This window comes from Ascaphus truei, chromosome 8 (genome assembly GCF_040206685.1).
Source record: "Ascaphus truei isolate aAscTru1 chromosome 8, aAscTru1.hap1, whole genome shotgun sequence".
NCBI classification, from domain to species: Eukaryota; Metazoa; Chordata; class Amphibia; order Anura; family Ascaphidae; genus Ascaphus; species Ascaphus truei.
In genome coordinates, this window is record NC_134490.1 from 75,510,472 (window position 1) to 75,535,501 (window position 25,030).

Here is a 25,030-nt window from a genome sequence, read left to right on the forward strand (position 1 = left end):
GGAACATAAGTGTTTTATTGTGTTTGCATTTGAATCAACAAGTTTAAGGAACATATTAGAATTACAAATAAGTTAAAATAAATACATACAATGACAACAACACTTAAAATTAATATAGCAAACCGAGGGTGCCTTAAAGTCTCTTTAATTTAAAGTTCAGTATGGGTTGAATCTTCGCCTACTGCACTCAGAAAGCCTGGGATGCAAAGCCATGGAAGAATATTGGTAAGAGCCAAGGTGTGCAGCAGGAATAGGTGCTGTGTGGAGTCCTGGGCTAATCATGGCAGACTGGATAGGTGCAAATGGCAGGGCTGTTGCTGGAGGAGAAATTGGAACAGCAAAGTCTGACAGTTTAGAGCAGCCTGGATTCTGGGGATCTGAGTAGCCTCCATAAGGTAGATATAGACCAGAAAAGAAAGCTTCTACCCTTGCATCTTGACTTTGACGTTTGAACTTCATTCTTCGATTTTGAAACCAAGTTTTAATCTGAAATGATAGTAAAAGTGATTTAGTTAATTATGACAATAGAATGAACACATCATTAAGAATCACAGTTTTAGGGAATGATTTTCCAGAGATTTCTAGGAATCCTTGGGTTACCCGGGCCTCCCTGCAATTTTCAGGTCATATGAAAATTTGACAAAATACCTGGAAAATTTACAATGCATCTGCTCTCAGACGCACTATTATAGGGTTCCTTAGGATAATTTAACAACAAACACATGAGTTGTTGTTATGATCAATAATATGTAATATTATAATTCATGTGGATATACCTCTCTGTATGCGAGCCTCAAATGAAAATATGCAAGTATTTGAAAAGACATAGCTCCTTGTAAGTAGAAACAAAGGAGTGAGAGGGAGTAGGTGGTACAATACCTTTTATTGGACCAACAAGTAGTTGAAATGTTACAAGCTTCCATCCTCTCAGGGTCCTTCATCAGGTATGTCAGGAATACAGAAACACAATATAATATACAGTGTATGCAACAGGGATATGTGGTTACAATGTATGTAGACAGGAAGTGGGAAATAATATGAGGTACCAGATATCCCTCTTACATACACTTCCCTCTCCCTCCTTTGTTACTACATGCAAGAAAGGACCAACACGGCTACCCAGCCATCTTAGCTCCTTGTCAAGAAGCCCATTTTTAATGATGCACTTATAATATTAAAAATAGGCATGGCTTCACCACCCACACGATTTGAACAAATTTGTAAAGAATATCCACATAAAAAAGGACTGATATCCACGTCATATATAATACCTTACAAGACACAATAAGATCTTAAAGCCCCATATATGCTGATATGGGACAAAGAGCTGGGTCTTGAATGATCACTGGAAGTGGGGAAGATGGCTTCATGTTACATATGTGATGCAGCTTTCCAATAATTTCCCAGACTTGGGCCCATATCTCCAAAATCGTCTATGATATTTTAAAAGTAAAAATTCCCCAACAACATAGCATGGTCCTTTTAAATGTAAACAGATACTACATACATACATAACAAAACATGGGAAAATATTAATAACTCATATTCTCATGGCTACCAGGTGCTCCATTGCAAGCCACTGGAAGCTGGCAACACACACACACACACACACACACACACAAACACACACACACACACACACACACACACACACACACACACACACACACACACACACACACACACACACACACACACACACACACACACACACACACACACACCACACCACACATACACACACACACACACAATTGAGACTATTATAAATAAAATTAAGACTGTTATGTTAATAGGGAAGCTCTCCAATGATCTCTCTGGAATTTATGATAGCTTTTGTGAAATATGGGGCCATTGGATGAATGCTTCTAATTATCCATGAATGTACATAATCATGCAATTTTCCATTTGACTTGCAAAAGTCAACTAGCCGGATCCTATTGCTGATACTGAATTGGTGAACTGACTGTAATGTATTACATGTACCATTGTAATCCCATGTAAATACTGTAGATAGTCATAGTGCTGGTTATATCATTGTAATATAGTGTATGTATTGCATAAAATGGATGTATTGCATAAAATGGTCTAAATCGCAGAGCAGCTCTATCTGGCTGCCAACAGTTAACTTTGCAGAGAAATAGCGATACATTACAATTGCCTGACTGACAGTGCTAGTGAACAGGTGTTGCTCATATATCTACCATACCACATTTTGGTTCTTGAATAGTAGATTATTTTTGTCACCTAGCTCTTCAAAAAAAGGGATTATTACATCTCTCCAATCAGACACAGCCACACCTCCTGTGATTGTATTATTTTATATATTCATTATTTTATATATTCACACATTGTCACTTTATTTACTTAGTATGTGTAGTCCTCTATTACTTCATACTATATTAAATGTTAAGTTAATAGTCCAGGTATGCACCATTTAAATGTACTTTCTTTTCATGTTCTGCTGACCTCTAGTCAGCTGTTCCTCTATATTTATATCAATTATCTCTAGTACATAGGTTGCACACATTGCCAGTCTCAGGCAAATTGGCACAATCATTTATTCTCATACTCCCATCACTTTGTCAATTGTTTGTTAGTGAGCGGTGTGGTTCGCTGTTCTTGTATAAGACAATGAAATGCCACAAGCAGCTATAAGGGAAAAGGGGGAGATGATAATACCCACAACAAACAGTATCCGCTCATTTGGTACAAAATAAATGGTTTACAACTCATACGCACAACTGTAAAGAACCAAAAGAATGTGGTCACCTGGATCTCGGAGAGTTTCAGCACCCTGGCCAGCCGCTTCTTCTCGCTGGATCCAATGTATCTGTGCTCATTGAAGCTCGTCTCGAGTTCTTCTAGCTGCTCACTGGAAAACTTCGTACGAGGTCTGGAGGATGTCTCATCGTCACATAGGGAGCCTGGGCTCCTTGTGCTGTCTCCTTCAGAGCTCCCATCATCATCCTTCACCGGGCGCTGTCCCCAAACAGAGATCTCCTTCAAGACCTCCCGAGGTTTGCCCTGTTCTGTAAAATAATTCAGACATACCATAAATCGCATGTGTGTTTAATGTAACGGTTCTTGTGGATTTAACTCAGAGCTGGAGTGTATGCTAATGCTGCAATAAACTTCAAACATGTTGGCATACTTTCCCTAGTGGTGTGTCTACCATCAAATGTGGAATGGTTGCAACTATTTCTCATCTCTGTGTATGCTACAGTTGGGCAATTTAAGCAATATGAAAATGGTAATAAAGTGAGCTACAGAATGAATGATGCCAACTACACCGTGTTAGACAGATTTGTTTCTGATGTACCAATGTGGACAATTTGACCCCCACATCATCATAAAAATGTAACGCAGTCCTTATTTCTAAGGCCAACTCCAGGATATCCGGGCTCAGTCTCAGGATCGTTAAGAAACAGGAATGGATTACAATTTCGTGATGACATGAAATGTTATTATTAGTATTACACAAAAAAATCATTTTCAGTAATTACATTTACATTGTGTTGTAAACTCAACAGAAAAAGCACATATTATCACAGTATAGTTTTAGATATTCTTCTTAAATTCTACATGTGGATGATGCAATAAACATGTATCTCTTAATGTCATGTGTAGCTTCAACGTTCAATATATAATTAATGTAATATAATATATATTGTATTAAATATCATACATAATAAATAAGTATAACATTTATACCTTGTAATTATGGCTGTAAAATCCCCTGCCTTTCATTAGGTAATAATAATAATAGCATGTTCCTGTACAGTGCTGCTAGTTTTATGTAGGCCGACACAGGAATTGAACCTGTCCCCTCGGCTTTAAACTCAGTGCAAGTCAGTTGTTGTTACTCACTGAGCTGCTCCTCCATAGGAGGAACTTTAGTTTGATTCATCTTATTTTTAAAAACCAAATGCAACTTTTTGCAACTACACTTTTCTTACAATGTTACAATATTCAGACCCATGGGACACCAGTGTTACAATTAGACATAAATCCATATCAGCTGCTGTCCTATTAATCCATCACTTATTTTGTATTGCTCTGATAAACAGCTGTTTAAAGGAACAATCCAAGCAATATCCTACAAGCATTTTTTTAAATAAATCAGCTTTATAGTATTACATAACTCACTACCTTATTATTTTAAATGCAACTCTACGCCATTTTTAGTGTGTTTTAATATAGTGACAATTCTTTGATTTCTATAAAAGGTTTTAAACAAGTCCCCAGAAGTGCAAGATATTTGTAACACTTTCCTGTTTGTGATAATTTGTTGCTAATATTCCCAGCAGTTTGAGCTGCAAACTGAGACAATAGATAATGTGACCTTAGTAATATAAGGATACATTGTAGCTGCTGAGACACTAACTGAACTTTTGAGTTGAAACTGAAAAGCAGCCATTTAGTGAACCCTATAGGAAGCAGGATTTTGCTGATCGACCATGAAAGAACTGATCAATCAGCAGTTTAGGTATATCATATTCAATTAAGGTAATCAAAGGCTACATATATTAAAACAAAAAATAAACGATTTAAAAAAATGTAAGATGTTTGGATTGCCTCCAATTAATTACCCAATTCTGATTGATCCGATCAAATTCAATACAGGATCAAGCCATCACTTACTTTGCTCATCCCTGCTGAATATTGTTTTTAAAACAGTTTCCATTTACTACATGTCCATGTTTGTTTAAGACCATCAAGCACTATCTTTTTTATTTAATTAAAACTGATTTCATTTTTTAACACACGCTCCATTCTTGCACCTACTGATAGGTAAATGGTCTTTGATTTGATCTTCTGTCACAGGTGCAACAGGACTGTCCACTTTATTGCATCAATTTTTCATGACTATAAATTTGGGAGGTATCCTGATCAGTCATTTTTACAATTATCTAGGTGCTGAGAGCAGCTAAATGCAGAACATGTCTCCTCTCTCCGTTTTAAAGTAAAGGCCCATATGATCAGTGCAGTCTGGAATATTGTTCTTAAATTCTACATGTGTATGAGGCATAAACATATTAATCTCTTAATGTCATGTGCAAGTAAAAAGACTTGTGAACAAAATGCAATATATATATATATATATATATATATATATATATATATATATATATATATATTAAAAAAGTGAAAAAAAAATATATATATATTATATATATAATATATATATTCAAGTTTATAGAATACCAATGCACTTTTTTTCACAAGTCTTTTTACTTGCACATGACATTAAGAGATGAATAAGCATATATTCAAGTTTATTTATAGAAAACCAATGCATATTTTTATATATAGTATTAAATATCATCAATAATAAAGGAATATAAACAAATATTATTTTTACCTTGTAATTGTGGCTGCACAATCCACTGCCTTTCATTAGGTGCCACTTTCTCTTCATTAACCTTATTTTTAAACCCATGGTTTTCTTTCTCACTGCAGTCAGCAGCTGACGTTGAGTCCTCCTTACTCCTGGATGAAACGTAGGCGCTGTACTCCCCATGTAACCCAAACTGTAAGCCGGCAGCATGTCCTCGCCTGCAGTTGAGTGAATCCACATTGGGAAGGGTGGCTTTCCTCTGGCTACTCTGTGCAAGCCATTCCACAGAGAAGACCCCCCGTTCCATCTTCCTTCTTCAACAGTCCCTTCCTCTCCAAGAGTAACTGGGCCAACTAATTTCCCCGCAGTGTCCCACGCATCTTTAAAGCTGCAGCCCAACCTGGGTTGGAATGAAACAGTGTTTGGGATGATGTCTATAACAATGGGGTCTATTGAGTGTTACTTTAATCTCTGTTTTCGGGTGATTGTCACATCCGACTAATCCATGAATACAGCAGTTAAGGAATATCAAGGCTGCCTAACCTGGCGCCAAGTTCATCTATTAAGATTGGCCTTCAATGATATACCTGGGAGGTAATTGCATCAGAACCCCTAGGATTAGATAGTCCCATTTTATTGTTAGTTGTTTTGTTTTGCTGTACTAGATTTTAATTGTTTCAAAATAAAATAATCTATCTTGTATTATTTAGGGCATTATTTTATTTCAAGGCTAGGAGACAGGACAAGTTATCAAACCAGTTTTGGAAAACCCATAACAATAACATATTTATAATGCGATTTACTTGGGATATTTCTAAACAATGCTCTAAATTAATAAGTGGTGAAACGTGATATTATTAAATGTAGTTCGTGTTTTGATGAAAAAAAGTGAAATTCAAGTTTGAATATATAAATTTGTGTGTATATGTATATTGCCGGTACGAATATTTATATATATAATTTTTGTGTATGTTCTTTTTCCCTATATATATGAGAATTAAGGCAGGAAGGAAAAAAAGTCATACACAAAAAAGCAAAATAAATTGCAATTTAAAAAAAACGTAGAACTGCTTTATCTGATTTCTGTTTGGGGAAAATGTTAATTTTTTTTTTATAAAGGAAGAAGGGATTTAGGAAATGAGGGAATTGGCATGAAGTCGAACGGTACATTTGTGGAAAACTAGCCTGGTGCATTTCAAAGTCAATAGCCTAATGTTTTTATGAAGTAGATCAAAAGGCTAATTGTACATTTTGCCAGAGAAGGAAAGTCACTATGTTTAAGATATTTTCAGATAACAGTGAGAAGTGACCCCTATTACAGCATTAAGTGAGTCTAGCCAGCTGGCTTCATCCCCAGCAAACACCCAATTTAACACGTTTACAAGTTGTTTCGGTAAACAGGCGCCACTAAAACAGTTTATACAGCCCTACGATAAAGAACAACTACCTTTCTTTCATTGACGCTTATCTATTTAAACAGATTTTAGAAAACAGTGACGTAAAGGTATCTATTGCATTTCACATGGACTCCTTTTTCCTGCATATATGTATATGTATATATATGTATGTATGTATGTATGTATGTATGTATGTATGTATGTATGTATGTATATATATATATATATATATATATATATATATATATATATTCAATCAGATATCCCCTACTTAAATTAAATTAAGATGTTTACATAGTTAAAACAATTTAATTGTCTAATAACTATTTCATAGAAACCCATATTTGTCACCGCTCTTTATGATTATAGATTGTGTATGCATGTATGTATGTATGTATATCTTTATTTATATAGCACCATTAATGTACATAGCGCTTCACAGCAGTAATACATGTGATAATCATATAAATAACAAATAATACAAATAACGCATAATGGAAAGAAGTGCTTCAGACATAAAAGTGACTTATGAAAATGAGTCACTGCCCCGAAGAGCTTACAATCTAATTGGTAACTAGGTGTAACATACTGAGAGAAGGAGTGGCTCAGTGAGTGGGACACTGACTGGCACTAAAATCGAGACAGGGGAACCTGGTTCAATTCCCAGTGTGGGCTACTTGTGACCTTGGCCAAGTCACCTTATCTCCTTGTGCCTCAGACACCAGAAAGGAGCAGAGACTGTGTCTGCAAAATGTCTCTGTAAAGTCTTATGTAAAACTTGCAGCACTATACAAGAACAAATTATTAGTATCATCATTATTATTATTACAGAGACAGTAGGAAAGTGTTCTGGTAAATGCATCTGCAAGATAAAGTGACTCCATTTTCCTTCCTACTAAAAAAGGTTGCTGCATATAACAAGATTTGCTTAGAGATAAATAATGTCTTAAAAGATATACAGAAATGTAACAAACGTTCTGCAAATTAAATATTAAAGATTAAAAAATCAGGATTCATATAATAATAATAACTTTATTTATATAGTGCTTTTCACCCAATGGGACTCAAAAAGGGAAAAAGAAAAAAAAACCATTTAAGGTTGTAAAAGAGACCAAACACAAGGAAAGATACAGTGCAGGACGGGATGGTGCTGCAGCTATTAAATGCCGGAACAGTTTGTGGTAATATAATATAGCATAATAAAAATAATAACCTAACATATTACATTCTATTGTTTACTGTTCTTTATATAATTAAACAAAGATATTTTATCAAGGTAAATATAGCTGTGCAAGTACTAAATGACCAGAGCTCTTCCACCAGTTCTCCAAAGGGTCCAGATCAGAAATCAGTTAGAAGTAGAAGGGCCCCAGCTTATTGCGATGTCATTTACAATATATTTAATGATGAAAATTATAGTTCAACTTTTTGTCTGTATGATACACGACCTTAACCTGCAAGTGAGTTTTAGTTTGACAAATTGCATCTGACTCCTGCTCATTTCATACAAGTGGCTTAAGCATCTGTGAGTCCAAAGGGCCACATTGTGTCTCATGGTGTTTCATGTTAGTTGGTGGGGGATTTGCAGTAATAATGTGACATGCAGACCTGCTACAATTGTGACTCACAAGAAGACATAATCCAGAGGGGTTTATTTGTCAGGCCTTGAAAATTGCACTGATTTTGTTCTGTTTGTGCCAATTTACTGTTTGTGCCGTGGATCTATATAGCTGAAATTAATGGGATTCAGCTCCAGAAACTCGCTGCTTCAATCCTATGTAAAAACAAAAAGTGCATGCTTGGATTTCTCCTTTAATGGGTACGCAGTGATACCACAGACCACCATCTGACATGTCTCTACTATCTCTATTGGTATTCACATTCACGTGTCATTATACAGAATATATCTATATATACACAGAAATATAATTAATAATGTCATTTTTATTATTATTATTGCTATTATTATTATTATTACTCAACCAGTTGCAGTTGGTTTACGTGCAAGTACAAATACACCCTTCCTTAGTTCACCTGTTGGTACTTGCTGAGTAACTATAGGTGATTAAAGATATACCTCCACCTGACCTGCCTCCAGTTCAATCCTCTTAGAATATATAATACATAACTGTACCAATCAGTTGCATTCAAGTTAACACCCATATCGGTGGGTTTCTGTAACACAATTGTATTTATATTTTATAGCACATAGGCATTGATAATGAGGTCAATAAGTAAGTATAGATATAGGGTAAAGTGTCTGTTGTCTAAATTTAGCATAGGTTGAACTTGATGGATGCATGTCTTTTTTCAACCTCATCTACTATGTAACTATGAGGTAGCATTATCTGACCTGTCTATGAGTGCCACGTTTTGTAAACACCCTTTTCAGTTCGTACTGGCAGTGATACCACCATTTTATCTTGGCCGAATTGGTAGGAGCGCAGGAATCGTTCTTTTTGTTTTCATACCACCATCTGACCTGTCTCTAATCTCTCTACCAGATACAACAGCACACTACACTAATTATATCAGTCAAAGCAGTTGCCGTTGGGTTAGCTACATTTAGCATCCAGTATTTTACCTGTTGGGTACTACAGTAGTCTGGTGGTGGCAAGTTCCCTCCTTTCCCAACATCATTTGCTTGGGGCTGGGCCTTGAACTGTTGTCTTATGCTTCTCTCAATATGGATCCATCTACTGAAAAGCAACATCTCATTACTTCTAGTACTAGTAAATAGCAACTACCAAAGAGTAAGGCACGGCCCTCCACAAAGAAGTTCAACAACATCTTTTTCAAGCTTGAAGAGAAAAAGTTAGGTTGATTTTCAACTTGTGAAAAAAATAGCCCAAATCCCATACTCCACATGCAGGGTCAAGCAAAGACTCAGGTGACCATGGGAGAGGGAGTGGCTCAGTGAGTAAAAGACACTGAGTGGCACTGAGAGTTGGAAGCAGGGGAGCCTGGTTCAATTCCTGGTGTCGGCTCCTTGTGACCTTGGGTAAGTCACTTTATCTCTCAGTGCCTCAGGCACCAAAAAAAAGAAAACATAGATTGTAAGCTCCACAGGGCAGGGACTTGTGCCTGCAAAATGTCTCTATAAAGCGCTACGTATAACTAGCAGCGCTATATAAAAACATGCTATTATTATTATCTAATGTTACCAGTACTTGAGTTCCCAGTTCCAAAGTGAGTACCTAAGGTCATTCATCTTCTCATCCACCATCTTCTGCCTCTGATGACACTGCGTCAATGTCATCAGAGTTTGAGACTGAGAGATCATGAGCACACTAAGTCAGAGGAAGAAAAAGTTGTTCTTCTTGTATCTGCGCCTTTATGTAATAAACCTGGAGAGAGTCCAAAAATGACAGCAGAGAATTTGGACATTTTTTGACACTGTGAAGCACCTTCCACCTAACCTCCACTTCCCAGTCTACTATCCCCAACTTCTCAAGTCCCACTTGATAAAATCCCTGTACTCTTGAGGCGGCTACTGTTGAAGCTAATACTTCTTTTTAACTTGAAGTTGATGAAGATGCTTATGTTATAGGTGTTGTTGTTGATGATGTTGATTGTGTTGAAGAAGAAAGTTTCAAGCAGTCAGTACCACCATATGCCCTTGACAGAATTCAACTATCAATAGGCATCAGCAACTTAAGGAACCACAACAAGTCATGATCAGCTACGCAGCATCCCATGAAATAAAGAAAGGAGGGAGGTATCTTTCACCAGCACACTGAAAAATCATGTCAGTTTTGTGTGAACTACTTAAACCACTTGAAATAGCAACACAGGAAGTGCGTTTAGACAGTGCTAGTCTGAGTCAGTTTATACCACTCATTAAACATTTACAAAAGCAGCTAAAGAAGCAGAAGAAAAAATGAAAAAGGATAGTTCTAGTTCAAGATACCTTGGCCTTGTTCATCACCTTATTTCTGTTCTTAATGAGAACCCAAAGGTTTCGACTATATTGAGATCTGATCCCTAGATTTTGGCAGCCATGCCTGACCCTTTGTTTAATCCAAACTTAACTTACAGATGTAAACACCAAATAAATGTAAAATAATTGGTGAGGCTTAAAGTACATGACCAAAGTTCCTGCTGCTAAGACAAGTTCCTAGAATGGTGGAAGATGTTTTTAATAACAGAGAAATTTACACCAGGGCCAACCCATTTATATAGTGGCAGTTAAAAATAACTATCAGGAGCCCCTTATATAAACTGACCATGGTTTACTTAAGATGACCACCCACCAGTGTGTACTCTGAAAGAGCATTTAGCACAGCTGGTAACCTTGTAAGTGATCATCGCAGGAGACTACTCCTGATAGAAAAAGCTCAAGAAAAAAGTGGACGCATAGGTTATAGTGACTATGTATTTTCTTTTTCCTGGTGCGGCCCGAGTCTTGCAGTCGGACTAAAGAATGACCCCCCAAACTACTCTTAGTTTGACGGGCCTGGGTACCATTCTATGTAGATGAAAGAGCTAAACAATGAGACTTTAAAGACTAAGTCATTGATTAATTAAACATCACCTGAACCATCTGAGTCTCAATCAGTACTGCTGTTGTGGAGTGTACACAGTGAAATTGTATCTTACTGTGAGACTCTGGAAGAGCATATATTGTTATTATTTGTATTCAGTTCCAACCATTTATACTGCACAGAAGTTGTGCACAGACAGTTTCAAATGTAAATAACCTCATATAATGTACAATCCGTTCAAATCTAGCCTTGAAGATAAGGAGATACAGAACTTGGCAAACACCGAAGCCAAGAGGGCGCCATATACAGGGCGTGGAAAAGGAGAAATCAAAAAATGTCACAGAGGAAACTCTGAACAGAGTGAGGAATATGTGTTCTGGTTGTATATCTCCAGTGAATATGTGTTCTGGTTGTATATCTCCATTGAATATGTGTTCTGGCTGTATATCTCCAGTGAATATGTGTTCTGGTTGTATATCTCCATTGAATATGTGTTCTGGCTGTATATCTCCATTGAATATGTGTTCTGGTTGTATATCTCCATTGAATATGTGTTCTGGTTGTATATCTCCAGTGAATATGTGTGCTGGTTGTATATCTCCAGTGAATATGTGTCCTGGTTGTATATCTCCAGTGAATATGTGTCCTGGCTGTATATCTCCAGTGAATATGTGTCCTGGTTGTATATCGCCAGTGAATATGTGTCCTGGTTGTATATCGCCAGTGAATATGTGTCCTGGTTGTATATCTCCAGTGAATATGTGTCCTGGTTGTATATCTCCAGTGAATATGTGTCCTGGTTGTATATCGCCAGTGAATATGTGTCCTGGTTGTATATCTCCAGTGATGTTGATTTGGAACTAGAAACTGAGGTATGCTAGTAACCATCAGCTAACACAGAACATATTGCTATTGCTGTTTATATATTAGATTCCAACATAATCCATACTGAATTACATGGTGTAGCAATGCCACACTATAAATGTAAATAATAAATTAACTAAATTTCATATTTTATAATTGAAAGGTTTATTTTATTTCACTACTGTTATTGGTTTCTGCTGAGTTTAATGATTTGTAAACTAACTGACAACATGTAGTCTTCAGGCCATGAGACAAAGGTCATAAAAGCAATAATTTCACACATAATTTGCCCCAGCCTGACTGGGAAGACACAGAATTAATTAGCTGCATTTAGCACCTAATTTAAAAGGTGCAATGACATAGTTATCTCCGCAACAATGGTTTTCAGTATTAGAGAAAAATGTGTTGTGCATCTAGCTATCATTTAGCAACCATGTATCTCTATATTGTACTGATGGTGACTTATTATGCCCCTATACAAGCAAGAGGCATATCAAGGGGTTGATAAGGTAACTTTTATAATGAAGAAAAAAAAAGACAAATGTGGTTAAAGAAACTAATTGCAAATGATAACTTGCTGTTGTGTCGGTGTTTTTTGTTTTTAAACCTTTACAACATCAGTATGCAATTACAATAATGTTTTAAAAATACCAGAGGAAAATAAGAAGGGCATGTAAAAGTTTGGGGTGCAGCTTTGGACATATTGTAGGATGTTGGTACTGCTTTTAAGATCAACTCCTCCTTAGTGATGGAAAATCAGTGCAGTTTGCATTGGTATCTACAACAAAAAAACATAAATGCCCAAAGCTACTTCCAATGTGACAAAAATACACAGTGCAATACCTATATATCTCTTGTAGAAAGGGTAATTTAGTTTAACCCTTTGGCCAAAGCGTCTTAAGCTTGCTGCCACTTACAAGGCATGACCGTAGCAGGGCCTAACACTCACCTGGGTTAAAATTCTTATTTACCTGTATAATTACAGTCTGCCATGGTATATAGCAATAAAAATACTGTCCCATAAGTATTATAAGTATTATAAATAGTGTTTTAATATTGCACCAACGTGGGGTATACAAACCTTCATAGCATACACCCCACATTGGCCTGGTTCAATAATGTGGGCTTTATTCACTATTACTGTATTGTAATTGCTATACAGGTAGGTGTGTAAACACTTGCCACATATACCTTTTTTAATTAATTTTATTTATAAAATGTTTTACCAAGAAGTAATGCATTGAGAGTTACCTCTCGTTTTCAAGTATGCCATCGAGTTATGATGACAAATACATGGTTACATTAAATGAACAGGGTTATACATGATATATAAAGAGATTGTATGAACAGGTAAAGATAATATATGTTATGTTTTTTTTTGCATATTATTGAAAAGATGTTGATATAAAAAATAGGGCTAGATGGTGATCATTGTGTTTATTTCTAAGTCCCAATTTCATACAGTATTTTTCTCACATTGCAGTGTGCACAGCTTTGTACTGTAGATACAATGTTGACATTAAAGTGATTTGTGCAAATCAAGAAACTGACACTGGACCCACTTCAACCCTGCAACAGCAGCGGTGCTACCAGTATACCACTTCTGATTGACTATTACTTTAAGATGCGCTCCATCACACACTGCACCTGATGCTTGTAGTGTAATATGCATTTGATGCAAAGTGAAATAGTTTTTTATTTATTTATAAATGTTTTACCAGGAAGTAATACATTGGGAGTTACCTCTCGTTTTCAAGAATGTCCTGGGCACAGAGTTATGATGACAAATAATACATGGTTACAGACTTTGTGAAGTAATTAAATAACTGCCACCATAAATGAAGCACAGTCAAATTATTTTATAATCCTAAATATGACTCTTTAAATGTTGTGATATACAATTCCATAGGTACTCAGGCAAATCAAGAAGGGATTACATTGAAATCTCTCTGCAAATGTCTCCTGGAAAATAATAATAATACTCCCTGTCGCCCCCCACTGGCCTGCACAATCAATAAGAATTGTGGATGTCTAGTGGCAAAAGAAAGGTGTCAATCAACCTCTTTAAATGAATCTAAGCAGCAACTGCAAAGCATGTGATTTTAATTGGGCAGAGCGCCACTTAACCCCCTCAGTGATAAAAGAGCCTGCTGTGAATTGCTGTATAAGTAAGTGTGCCCCCTTCCTTGTTGAGAGGAGCTTGTAAGGGGAATATTTTGTACAACTTGCTGTTAGTTCCCCTTGCCATTCTGATCACACCACATTGTGAAAATATTCTGAAGTTCTTTCAGATCATTCTGCCCTGATCACTGCAGTTTTGAAAATCACATTGCATTATTTTGTTGATTATACATGCACAAAACATGGTTTCATTAAAGGACAATTAAAATGAATGAAGGGTGTCCTTTTTAATTTATTTTAATTGTACATGAATAAAAATGATCTATTCATTAATATTATTGAGGTATGTATGGATATACATTATTGTACACCCATACTTTACACAGTCGTTGTTACATGATATATCATATAATTAAGTGAAAAAGTGAATACATGTAAAAATCACATATTTCTCAATATCATAACAGGATTTGCATTAGCGTTTGGTAACGCACATGAAAATCTCTGTTAAAAGTGCTGCCTTAATAATGCCACTAAAAGTTTGACTAATGCGCATGTACAGTCAATTAGAGAGATGAAGAATCCAGAAACTGGAATACTGGGACAAGTGGCAGAATACCAGCCTTACAGCTGCAGACCAAGCAATATCCTACGTATGTGTGTTTTTTTTGTTCTCATAAATCAGTTCTGTACTATGAGAAAATACTTGTAGCATTAAAAAAAAAGTTGTAAATGAAATTTGTAATGTATTATAATGTAACTAGCATATTGTGTTTCTATAGAAACCATTTACAAAGTTACATCCCCTTCCTCTTCTGAAACAGACTCTGGCACACCTCTTTTTGAGCCCTGCCCTCTCTCTAGCAGTGCACAATTGCATGGAGTGACTGCCTGGTCACATGATCTTCCCCACAGAACTTTGCATCTTAGGTCCTCTTCTGCTGCACTGACAGCCATTTAGTGAACCCCCGAGCCAAATCTTCGTCGATCGATCACATGAAAACAGATCGATTGACAACTTAGCTAATGACTTATCATTGTGTAGATTGTATTGGTGCACATATTAAAGGGGGAAAGAAAAAAACCTTGGACTGTTGCATTAAGATCTAAAGAACTCCTTATCAGTATACGGGGGGAGGGGGGGAAGGATAAACTAGCGCTAATCACTAAACTACTACTAATATATATTACAAAATACAGTGTTAATACAACTTAAAAGTGTTAATGGAGGAAGGTAAAGAGTCCAATATAGATATACCCAAGTCCAGCTGCCAGAGTCCAGGAGAGAGTTCCACGTCCCTCCAAATGTGAGCAGAAAAGAAAGCATGTCCTGCACTGCTGCTTCCCTGATCCAGTGAGCACTGGCTAGTTATTCTATTTGTCAAGTAAGATGTGTGCCAGATATACCTCTACTGGTGGACTCCGCTCCTGCTTCATCAGAGATATGTAACTGCAAGAACTTTCAAAAGGGAGGTCATTTTCAGTAACACTTTGTTATCTTCTTTCATTTTTCACCTGGACTATTTATAACAAATATACTTGGGTCAGCGCCGGAGCACATTCTTTCTTCTCTCCTTATCAGTATGTCTATTATTCAAGCCTGTTTGTGAGTGAGATACCTTTTGTTACGAATACATCTTTTTATATCAACAATATGACACTATTGGTCGTCCCTTCTATTCTCTCTCCCCCCATTTTTTGTTATGTGTTGTAAGTCTCTGTTGGGCCTGTCCTGTTTGTCTAGTATGGTAACAGAGCAGCGCACTCTCTCTTGGACTGTATATTAGAGAACGTGTCTTTCAGACAGGAAAATCACAGTTAATAGCGCTACTGCTTTGAAGAACGGACGTTATTTCTGCATCTCATTAGCTTTGAGGATCCACCGCTAATAATAATAAAAAAAATAACGGCCGTTCCCTATTGTGGAAACATAACGTTTTTAGGTCAGAATGACTGGAGCTCCGAGGATCAACCCCATAGAGTGTAAGCTCACCTGGGCAGGGAGTGTGTGTGTAAAACTCCTATGTACAATGCAGCATACCGCACACTATATTATAATTGTGAAGCGCTTTGATTCTCATTGGAAGAAAAGCGATATATGAAATAAAGTTATAAAAAACAGAATCTTATTTATTAAAGAGAAGGTATCACATTGAAATCAATATTTTTTTTTTGCTTTGATAAACCTGTTGCCATTGTTGGCATGAGTTTTGCAGCTGGGAGACATGCAAAATTGTGTAATAGTGGATATCTGGACATAGAATTTTTCAGACACAATTAGTCCCTGTTCTATAGAGCTAGCAATCCAGTTTTGGTGCCTTACTTTAGTAAAAAAGATTCCTATGTATTGCATACTTTCTCATACATTTACACTTTCAGGCCTACATTTGAACAGCTATGAAACATTTAATTATAAAAATACAATCTGAAAGTAGCCGACGTTGCTCGAGAATTCTAATAAAGCCCAAAATACTGAGATTTATAAATGAATAGATTTTTTTTAGTTTTGTTTTGAGAAATCCCCTGCCAAAACCACAACTCCACCCATAATAGTTTCATTGCCTCTGAGGTCCTGAAGTGTTTGATCGATAGCCTCCAACGCTGCGTGTTTGTGAGGCTTTGAACGTTTGTCCCAAACAAGGATCTCACGCTCATGAAGAACTTTGGTTGCTCCTGAATTTTTTGCTAATGTAGCAAATTGGATTTTCAGAGTTACCAAGATGAAGTGGTAGCTTGAAGGGTTGTGTGATGGGATCATGTCATCGGTCATGTCATCAATGATATAATTGCTGATGCTATTTGTGATGTCATCAGTGATGTCATTTGTGATTTATATCCAAACAGATAAAAACCTGCTCTTTGATCTCAGGAACCATCATGCAAAATGTGATTATGATATTTTAAGAGATATCCAAATGCATAGCGAACAGACAGACAACTTTCCAAAATATACAGTGGATGCTGTAAAATGGGACGGAAGGGCGAATGCTTTTCTACCTAAGTGCATCTCTTGTATATGTTTCCCAATGTGCTTGCACTTTTTTAAAGGCGTTTATAGCAAGTCACTTTGTTTAGTTCATTTAATTGGTTTTTAATTTTTGCCATATCCAACATAGAAAACATTATATAATGTGTTGTAAGTCAGATCACTAATAGAAAGAAGTCCTGCCATGTAATGAGCATTGAAACTTAGCCCCCATTTGATATGCAGGAGAACCAGAAGAGATCTGCTTCATTGAACACCTTCTCCAGTATGGGAAAGCGGCTTCAAAGCATATTTACAGTAGATTGTAAGCTCTTCGGAGCAGGGACTCCTTTTCCTAAATGTTACTTTTATGCCTGAAGCACTTATTCCCTTTATGTGTTATTTGTGTTATTTGATATTTATATGATTATCACGTGTATTACTGCTGTGAAGCGCTATGCACATGAATGGCACTATATAAATAAATAAAGATATACATATATACATATATATTGATTAATGGACTTTTAGTCTATATTTTACTAATGGGCTCACCCCCAAAGCAAAGAAAATATGCGCTGAGCTCAAACAGATCTGCAAGTCATTGTCACGCCTTCATTTTCTGCACCTAGTTGATAGTTAATATAATGTAAAGTTACCACATTCATGTTTACTTATAACAGTCCAGGTTTGCCACATTTGTAGAAAAAGACAGCAAATAAAAATACCACTTGTGAGCACATTCACAAGTCTCAGGCAGGTCTGCAACCCCGCCTTTCCATATTATTGCTTAACAAACAATGCTTCCACTGCAAAAATGTCCAGAATATCTGTAGACAGCATAAAAAGTAACAACCAAAGTCTATTTTCTTTTCAAAAACGTGTCAGAGATTAATTTCTCGAGCACCCCTATTATATTGCTGGTTCACCTGGGCCTGTCCCAGTTCAGCATTCCCGAAATGTGATATCTGTAATATATGGGATTGTGAAAAATGTAAGCAATCAAACCAGTTGCATTGTTATTGAAGAGGGTAGTCCCAATTCAGGAGTGGCAAACTCCAGGCCTCAAGAGCCACCAATAGGTCAGGTTTTCATGATATCCCTGCTTCAGCACAGGTGTCTCAATCAGTGGCTCAGTCATTATTATATAGGTGTTTGTATTATTTTATTTCAAGACATACTTGAATGTGAGATCGTTGTTTCAATGAATACGCAAATCATGAATGGATACCCTGGGCCTAAATGCATACTTTGTGTAATGTATGTATAATGTAATTTAGGCCAAAATACGTATTCAATAAAAAATGTAATAGGTTGAATTGGAAGGACACAAAAATTGTAATCAGTCCTTATGACTGAGCCACTGATTGAGCACCTGTGCTGAAGCAGGGAAATCATGAAAACCTGACCTGGTGGTGGCACGTGAGGACTGGAGGTAGCTTTCCCTGCCCTAGTGACACTATAATAATATGTATAATGTATCTTGGCTAACCTAACAGGGTTGTCATGAAAACTGCATTAGAAATTAATCTAAATATAAAACAAAATGTCACCCATCATAATCACAAACACTACTAAAAACGTTAAATACTAGCAAAATAATAATAATAGCATGTTCTTGTATAGCACTACTAGTTTTACATAGTGCTTTACAGAGGCATTTTGCAGGCACAGGTCCATACCCTGTGGAGCTTACAATTGATGTTTTTTTGGTGCCTGAGGCACAGGGAGACTCGCCGAAGGTCACAAGGAGCCGACACCAGGAATTGAACCAGGTTTACCCTGCTCTCAAGCTCGGTGCCAGAGTCAGTGTGGTTACTCACTGAGTCACTGACTTGTGTTGGGTCCAGGAAACGTTTTTTAAATATGTAAATAATAATATGGTAATATAGTAATAATATAAAGAAAATAACAAATTTGTCAATGCGGACAAATGCAGGAGATCCCTCACACATAAAGAGTGTCAATAAGATATGGGGGGTTCAACTTGAGTCCTCAAGCCCCCCAAACAGGTCAGATTTTCAGGATATCCTAGCTTCAGCACAGGTAGCTCAATCAGAGGCTTAGTCAAAGACTGAGCCTCTGATTGAGCCACCTGTGCTGAAGCAGGGACTGATTGAGTAGCTGGGATATCCTGAAAACCTGACCTGTTGGGTGGGGGCTTGAGGACTGGAGTTGAGCCCCCTGAGTTACATTATAGTGTATTTGAGTACAAATCAGATTAGAATCAATAAGGTAATATCATTCAAATGTTAGAGTTGCAACTCCATTGCTGGCCAGTTACAATTCTTAGGGGGGCTCTGAATGAGGATCTGTCTGTCATTCAAGTGTTTTCTTACCCTTAGCCCACCTTGTCCTTATTAGAGAACTGAGAACCAATAAAGGGGAGGGGGGAATCTTGCGGTGCAGGGGCTTGCTGAACACACAGTGACATACCACAAAAGGGAACAGCCAGAGGAAATCACACCCTCTAAGGCCTCAGGCATGGTCAGCGCCTAAGCGCTGACCCGTGCTGAGGCGTGCTGCTGCTCGGCAGCAAGAGCGGCTTTAGCAGGGGCTTGCGCACGCTTCCGCACGCTTGCGGAAGCGTGTGTCTTAACAAATGTTAAGTTTCAGAGCTCGCCGGAGCGCAGGGCCAGTCACATGAGCGGTTCGCCCAATGAGGGCGAACCAGCTCCGTGACATCACTGGCCCGCCCCCCAGACACGCCCACGGACTGCGCGCGCTCTAAGGCCAGGGAAAGCACCGCTTTCCCTGAGCCTCAGCGCGCCTCCGCACGGCTGCAGTATCTATGGACTAAGCCTAAGTCTCATTTAAAATAAATGCAAGTAGTGACAGATTTGGGTAAAAAAAATGTACCAATGACCCATATGAAACTCTTTAAACATGGCACTGGATTTAGCTCACGTTGTACCTAGAAGAGTTTGCACGTCTAATTGATCAAAATACATTAAAAATACTTGTAGGTGTCAGATTTGGATAAACAATGTATCAATTACCCAGGTGAGACTATTTAAACATATCACTGGAATTAGGTCACCTTGGTACAAGGAGGGATTGGCACTTTAAAGTCCCTGAACAGCACTTCCTCTAATTCTGTACTGCAAATCCCCAAACACTACACACTCGCTGTTAATGCAAGTGAGAGAAGTGCCAGAGCATAAACTATGGCAACTCCAGTCTTCAATCCTTCCTCCCCCAACAGGTCAGGGTTTCAGGATATGCCAGCTTCAGCACAGGTGGCTCACTCAGAGGCTGAGTCCAAGATTGAGTCACCTGTGCTGAAGCAGGGATATCCTGAAAATCTGATCTGTTGGAGGGGGGTTTGAGGATTGGAGTTGAGCCCCCTGGGCTAAAGAGCCAAGATAAGAAAAAAGCTAAGAGATGAGGGACACTGGTTTAAGAGAAGGTGTTTGTATTTTATTTCAAGACATACATGAAAATTAGATCTTTGTTTTAATGAGTGAGAAAATCATGAACGAATATAGTGGGAAAGTTATATATGTATGGGAATAGTTGAAAGACATGGCTCATTTGCATACTTTTAATTATTGTGTAATGTATGTGATGTAATTTAGACCCAAATACGTATTTAAAACAAAATTAAACGTGTTGAATTGGAAGGACACAAAAATGATAATCCCGTCTAGATGCACTCAGATGACTTACCTTTCTGAGTGCATTCTAGGAGGAACTTGTCTGTCTGTTTATGTTGTTATTATAGTTTATCCTCTATTGCACCAGTTTGTGTGTTATTTGATTTCATATACTATCCTCATTTTGCTGACGCGGGAGCTTCCCCTTCCCCTGTCCCCTTCCCCTGTCCCCTTCCCTTCCCCCACCCCCAGATTAGCCCGTCTAGATGGTCATCGCACACAACAGGATACATATATAGTTCAAATGAACCTTTTATTGAGGGTTAATGTTTGAATTTGGGGGGGATAAATGTCATCTTTATGTGTGTTCATGGTGCATTTCTTCTGCACTGTGTTTATGGATTACCTGATGGGTAATCTTTCCTGGTCATATCTAAACCTCTGGGATTCATATTATACTACTTCTAAGTAATGTTTGAGTGTGGAACCATAACCTTACTAATTAATGAGGACAAATTAGGCAGTGATTTGGGAGTGCCAGGGTACAGAAGTGGTATTGGGAAATGTTGGAACCTAAGCAGTAAAATACCAGGATTCTATAACATTCACCAGCCCTTCACTCATTCAGTGTCAGGGTGTGGCAAAGCACTCCCTGCCCCTCCATTAAAAAATGCCTTCATTATTATTTACCATCATTGTTTTCAATTAGTTATAATGGTTTGAAATGAATATATTACTAAAGCAAAACACAAAATAAAAGTTGCAACGTTGAATAATAATAATAGGAAGAAAGAAATAATATCTAAAAGGTGAATTGCCATAAAACAGATTTTAAAGGATCATAATTATTGGTAGCTTTAAACATTGTCCTGGTGCAATTACTGATATAAAATATATAAAGATAAGTAAGCTATAGAGAAATAAAATAAGGGAAAAGATTAAGCTTGGAAATTTGGAGACAGGTATTCCATGAAGGAAAAATATATCAAGAAAATGGTTAATGATACATTTATTTATTTTGGTAAAAAAAAGTGCTATAAAAGATAGAGCAATCTAGTGTATTTTCTTCCCTTTTGCCTCCAAATGTGTGTACTGATGTTCTTTTGCTGAAGCAGTCTTACTTAATGAGAATGTATATTCAGTGAAGCTGGGATGGTGTTTGCAAATTTGAGGACTTTACAAAGTCCAGTAACTGGGACGAGAGACAAATTCTGCCCTTGATTTTAACCATTAGATAACATCTGGAAATAATACCCCCTCTTCTCAATTTATTTTTATTCAAGGGGTGTTAGTAAAACATTGCAAAGTAATTGCAGCCACCTGTCACTGGGGACATGAAACATGTACTGTAAATCGGTAGATAAATGAGTGAAACTGGGAAATATGAGAGATGGAGAGAGATGGGTAAGGGTGAAACAAATATGTTGAATAAACTGCCCATTTATACATATAAAATAATGTATGTATCTGATGACCTTCCGAGAATTATTAATTTAAAGCAGTGTGATAGCAGTGTGACAAATATGTGCCCTTATTATGTTACTAAATTCAGCCGTGTGTGTGTGTGTGTGTGTGTGTGTGTGTGTGTGTGTGTAGTACCGTGTTGGCCGAGCTTCAATAATCAAAAAATAAATAGATGATACCGTTCTGTGGCTAAAACACATCCATTTCGTTAGCCACAGAACGGTATCATCTATTTATTTTTTGATTATATATATATATATATATATATATATATATATATATATATATATATATTGCAGAATATATATATATATATATATATATATATATATATATATATATATATATATACGGCTATTTCCGTTTTATATATATATTTATTTATTTATGTATGTTTTTATATACACACAGAGAGAATTTACTAATAAATTCAGTTTATATTTTATTCCAATATTCTCATAAAACAGTGTCAAAAACATTAACAACTTTTTTTTTTTTTTTACAGAACAGCAACATGTAGAAGCATTTCAGAAGTCCCTGTGAGGAAACAAAAAAGGAAAAATAAATAGATGTATTTTGCATTTAAGGCATTCGATGTAATTCAAACAATCATACTATTATTACATTTATTAAAATCAATGTATTACAATAGATTTGCTACAAGTAATAATATGAAATTCATTTTTTTTTAATGTAAAAGTCAGTGTTTGACTTCTTTTGAAATCCAGGGTAATAACGTTATATTTAAGAAATTGAAATGATAAGATATTATTGACACAATCTTCCCCACGTAGAAATATTTAAACTTTGGCTCATGACTTCAATAGAAGGTATTCAAGAACCAAGAACCCAGATCTGAAAAATAAAGGTACATTTGCTGTGTTAAGTATCACATTCCGTATCTTACTGTGATGTTGTCAAAAGGTTTCTTTGATGAGTGACTTTTGGGGTGAAGAAGAGGGACCCTGTAGCCCCATTTTCCCATGCCCTATGCCTCTTTAGATTGGATTCTCAAAGAGGTATATGCATAGGAAAAAGGAACAACGAGCGTGTGTCTCATCCAGCTTTGTCCTAGGAAATATCAACAACTAGAAAACAAACAGGGTTATTATTATGAGAAATATGGCAATATACAACAGCGCTGGGAACTAAACATGGGCACGTCATAAATGAGGTAGTAATGCAGTTTAATGGATGTCATAAAACAGCTGTTTAATTGTAATTTGTCATTGAAATACCGGGGTTTTTTTCAATTGGTTTACAGACATCAGTCTTATTCATAGAAATATATATATATATATATATATATATATATATATATATATATATATATATAATATATACATATACATATATACATATATACATATATACATATATATATATATATATATATATATATATATATATATATATATATATATATATATATATATATATATATATATATTTTGTTGGCAGATGGCACTCACATATAGAGTAAAAGTAGTTGCTAATCCCATAGAAAGAGTATAGGCAACGACTCCTTACCAGGCAGACCCTGTATCCTAGGAGCACGCAGCAGGGAAGAGACAGCACACAGTAATTCAAAATCCAAAATATAATGCAAAAAAAAAGCAGGTGATTGTGCCACTTTTTTTTTTTTTTGCTAAATATTTTGGAAATTGGATTACTGTGTGTGCAGTCTCTTCCCTGATGCGTGGTCCTAGGATACATGGTCTGCCTGGTAAAGAGTCTTTGCGCGTGTGTGGGGGGGTGTATATATACACAAATGTAATATAAATAAAACGACCGTTTCAATAACAAATTAACATTAAAAACTATTTTAATAGATTTTAAGAACCACAAAAACATGAATTGTGTTTTTTTGTTATATTAAATTGCAATAAAACAAAATGACTTTTCAAAAACACACACACACACACACACACACACACACACACACACACACACACACACACACACACACACACACACACACACACACACACACACACACACACACACACACACACACACTAGTTAGTAGTAATAATACAAAGGGGGGAATTGAATTAAGACTTGTAATGTTCAAGATAAATCACATGGTACAATATTTGTCATTTGCTTACAAAGAAAAATAAATCCCCAAAATATCCCTAACAATATGTTAAACGTTGCTCTAATATAAAATTGAAAGAAGTTAATCGAATGATATTAAGGAAAGGAGACACAATAATAAGTTAGCATTGCCATTTGGATCATGGAATAACATTGGACATACCTGATAGGGAAGCCGAGTCCACAGATCTAACTGCAGGGATAGGGTTCTCATCAGAATTTATCCATACTTAGGACCTTGAGCTTGTATTAACAATACAGTGTAACTGTTGTCTCAAGTTGTAATCAGTTCACTTCCAGCCAAGGTCTCTCCTGCACCTGCTGGGCTGATGCACAATAGCTCAGCTCACGAAATAGCTGAAACATTAGGACAGCAACATTGTTGAAATGATACACTGTGAAGCAATTAAAACAATTGGCCAACATCTGCAAGTAGAGATGATATGTAACTTTTATTTTCTCAGTTTATACGTCAATGGGCCAGGCAGTGAAGGGAGGACTTCTCCGAAGTGACTTTACATATTTTTTTTATTTTTTTTTTAATCTCTCTCAGTGTCCTTCATTACAAACATGATTTTACTAAGACATCAAGGTCTGCCTGCAAGGCTCCTGCCTCCTTATCTGGACACCACTGAGACTCCTTGTTGACTGCCAAGGTTGAGAATTAATCTCCAGCTATAAGCTATGGTGGAAATAAG

General features: G+C 36.6%; 1 protein-coding gene and 1 long non-coding RNA gene across 2 annotated transcripts; both read right to left on the bottom strand.

Annotated features, from left to right (window-relative positions):
• Positions 1-156: 156 nt before the first annotated feature.
• On the bottom strand, positions 157-15,535 carry LOC142500974 (homeobox protein vex1-like). Its single transcript, XM_075610231.1, has 4 exons — positions 15,466-15,535; positions 5,366-5,741; positions 2,773-3,032; positions 157-486 (listed from the first exon to the last, which is right to left on the bottom strand). Exons 2-4 carry the CDS (start codon positions 5,646-5,648, stop codon positions 157-159), a joined length of 873 nt encoding a protein of 290 aa, XP_075466346.1. The 5' UTR covers positions 5,649-5,741; positions 15,466-15,535.
• Positions 15,536-22,661: 7,126 nt separating this feature from the next.
• LOC142500975 (uncharacterized) lies at positions 22,662-24,746 on the bottom strand. Its single transcript, XR_012803382.1, has 2 exons — positions 24,496-24,746; positions 22,662-23,320 (listed from the first exon to the last, which is right to left on the bottom strand). It is a non-coding gene; the product is annotated as an uncharacterized LOC142500975 (long non-coding RNA).
• Between the last annotated feature and the right edge of the window lie 284 nt (positions 24,747-25,030).

What these genes read in the sequence shown, in the direction of transcription:
- LOC142500974 (XM_075610231.1), bottom strand. Translation starts at nt 5,648, where the DNA reads ATGGAACGGGGGGTCTTCTCTGTGGAATGGCTTGCACAGAGTAGCCAG. An exon ending in TGTGCAGCCACAATTACAAG is followed by an intron (nt 3,033 to 5,365) that starts GTAAAAATAATA and finishes ATTATTTTACAG; the next exon opens with AACAGGGCAAACCTCGGGAG. An exon ending in TGAAACTCTCCGAGATCCAG is followed by an intron (nt 487 to 2,772) that starts GTGACCACATTC and finishes CTATCATTTCAG; the next exon opens with ATTAAAACTTGGTTTCAAAA.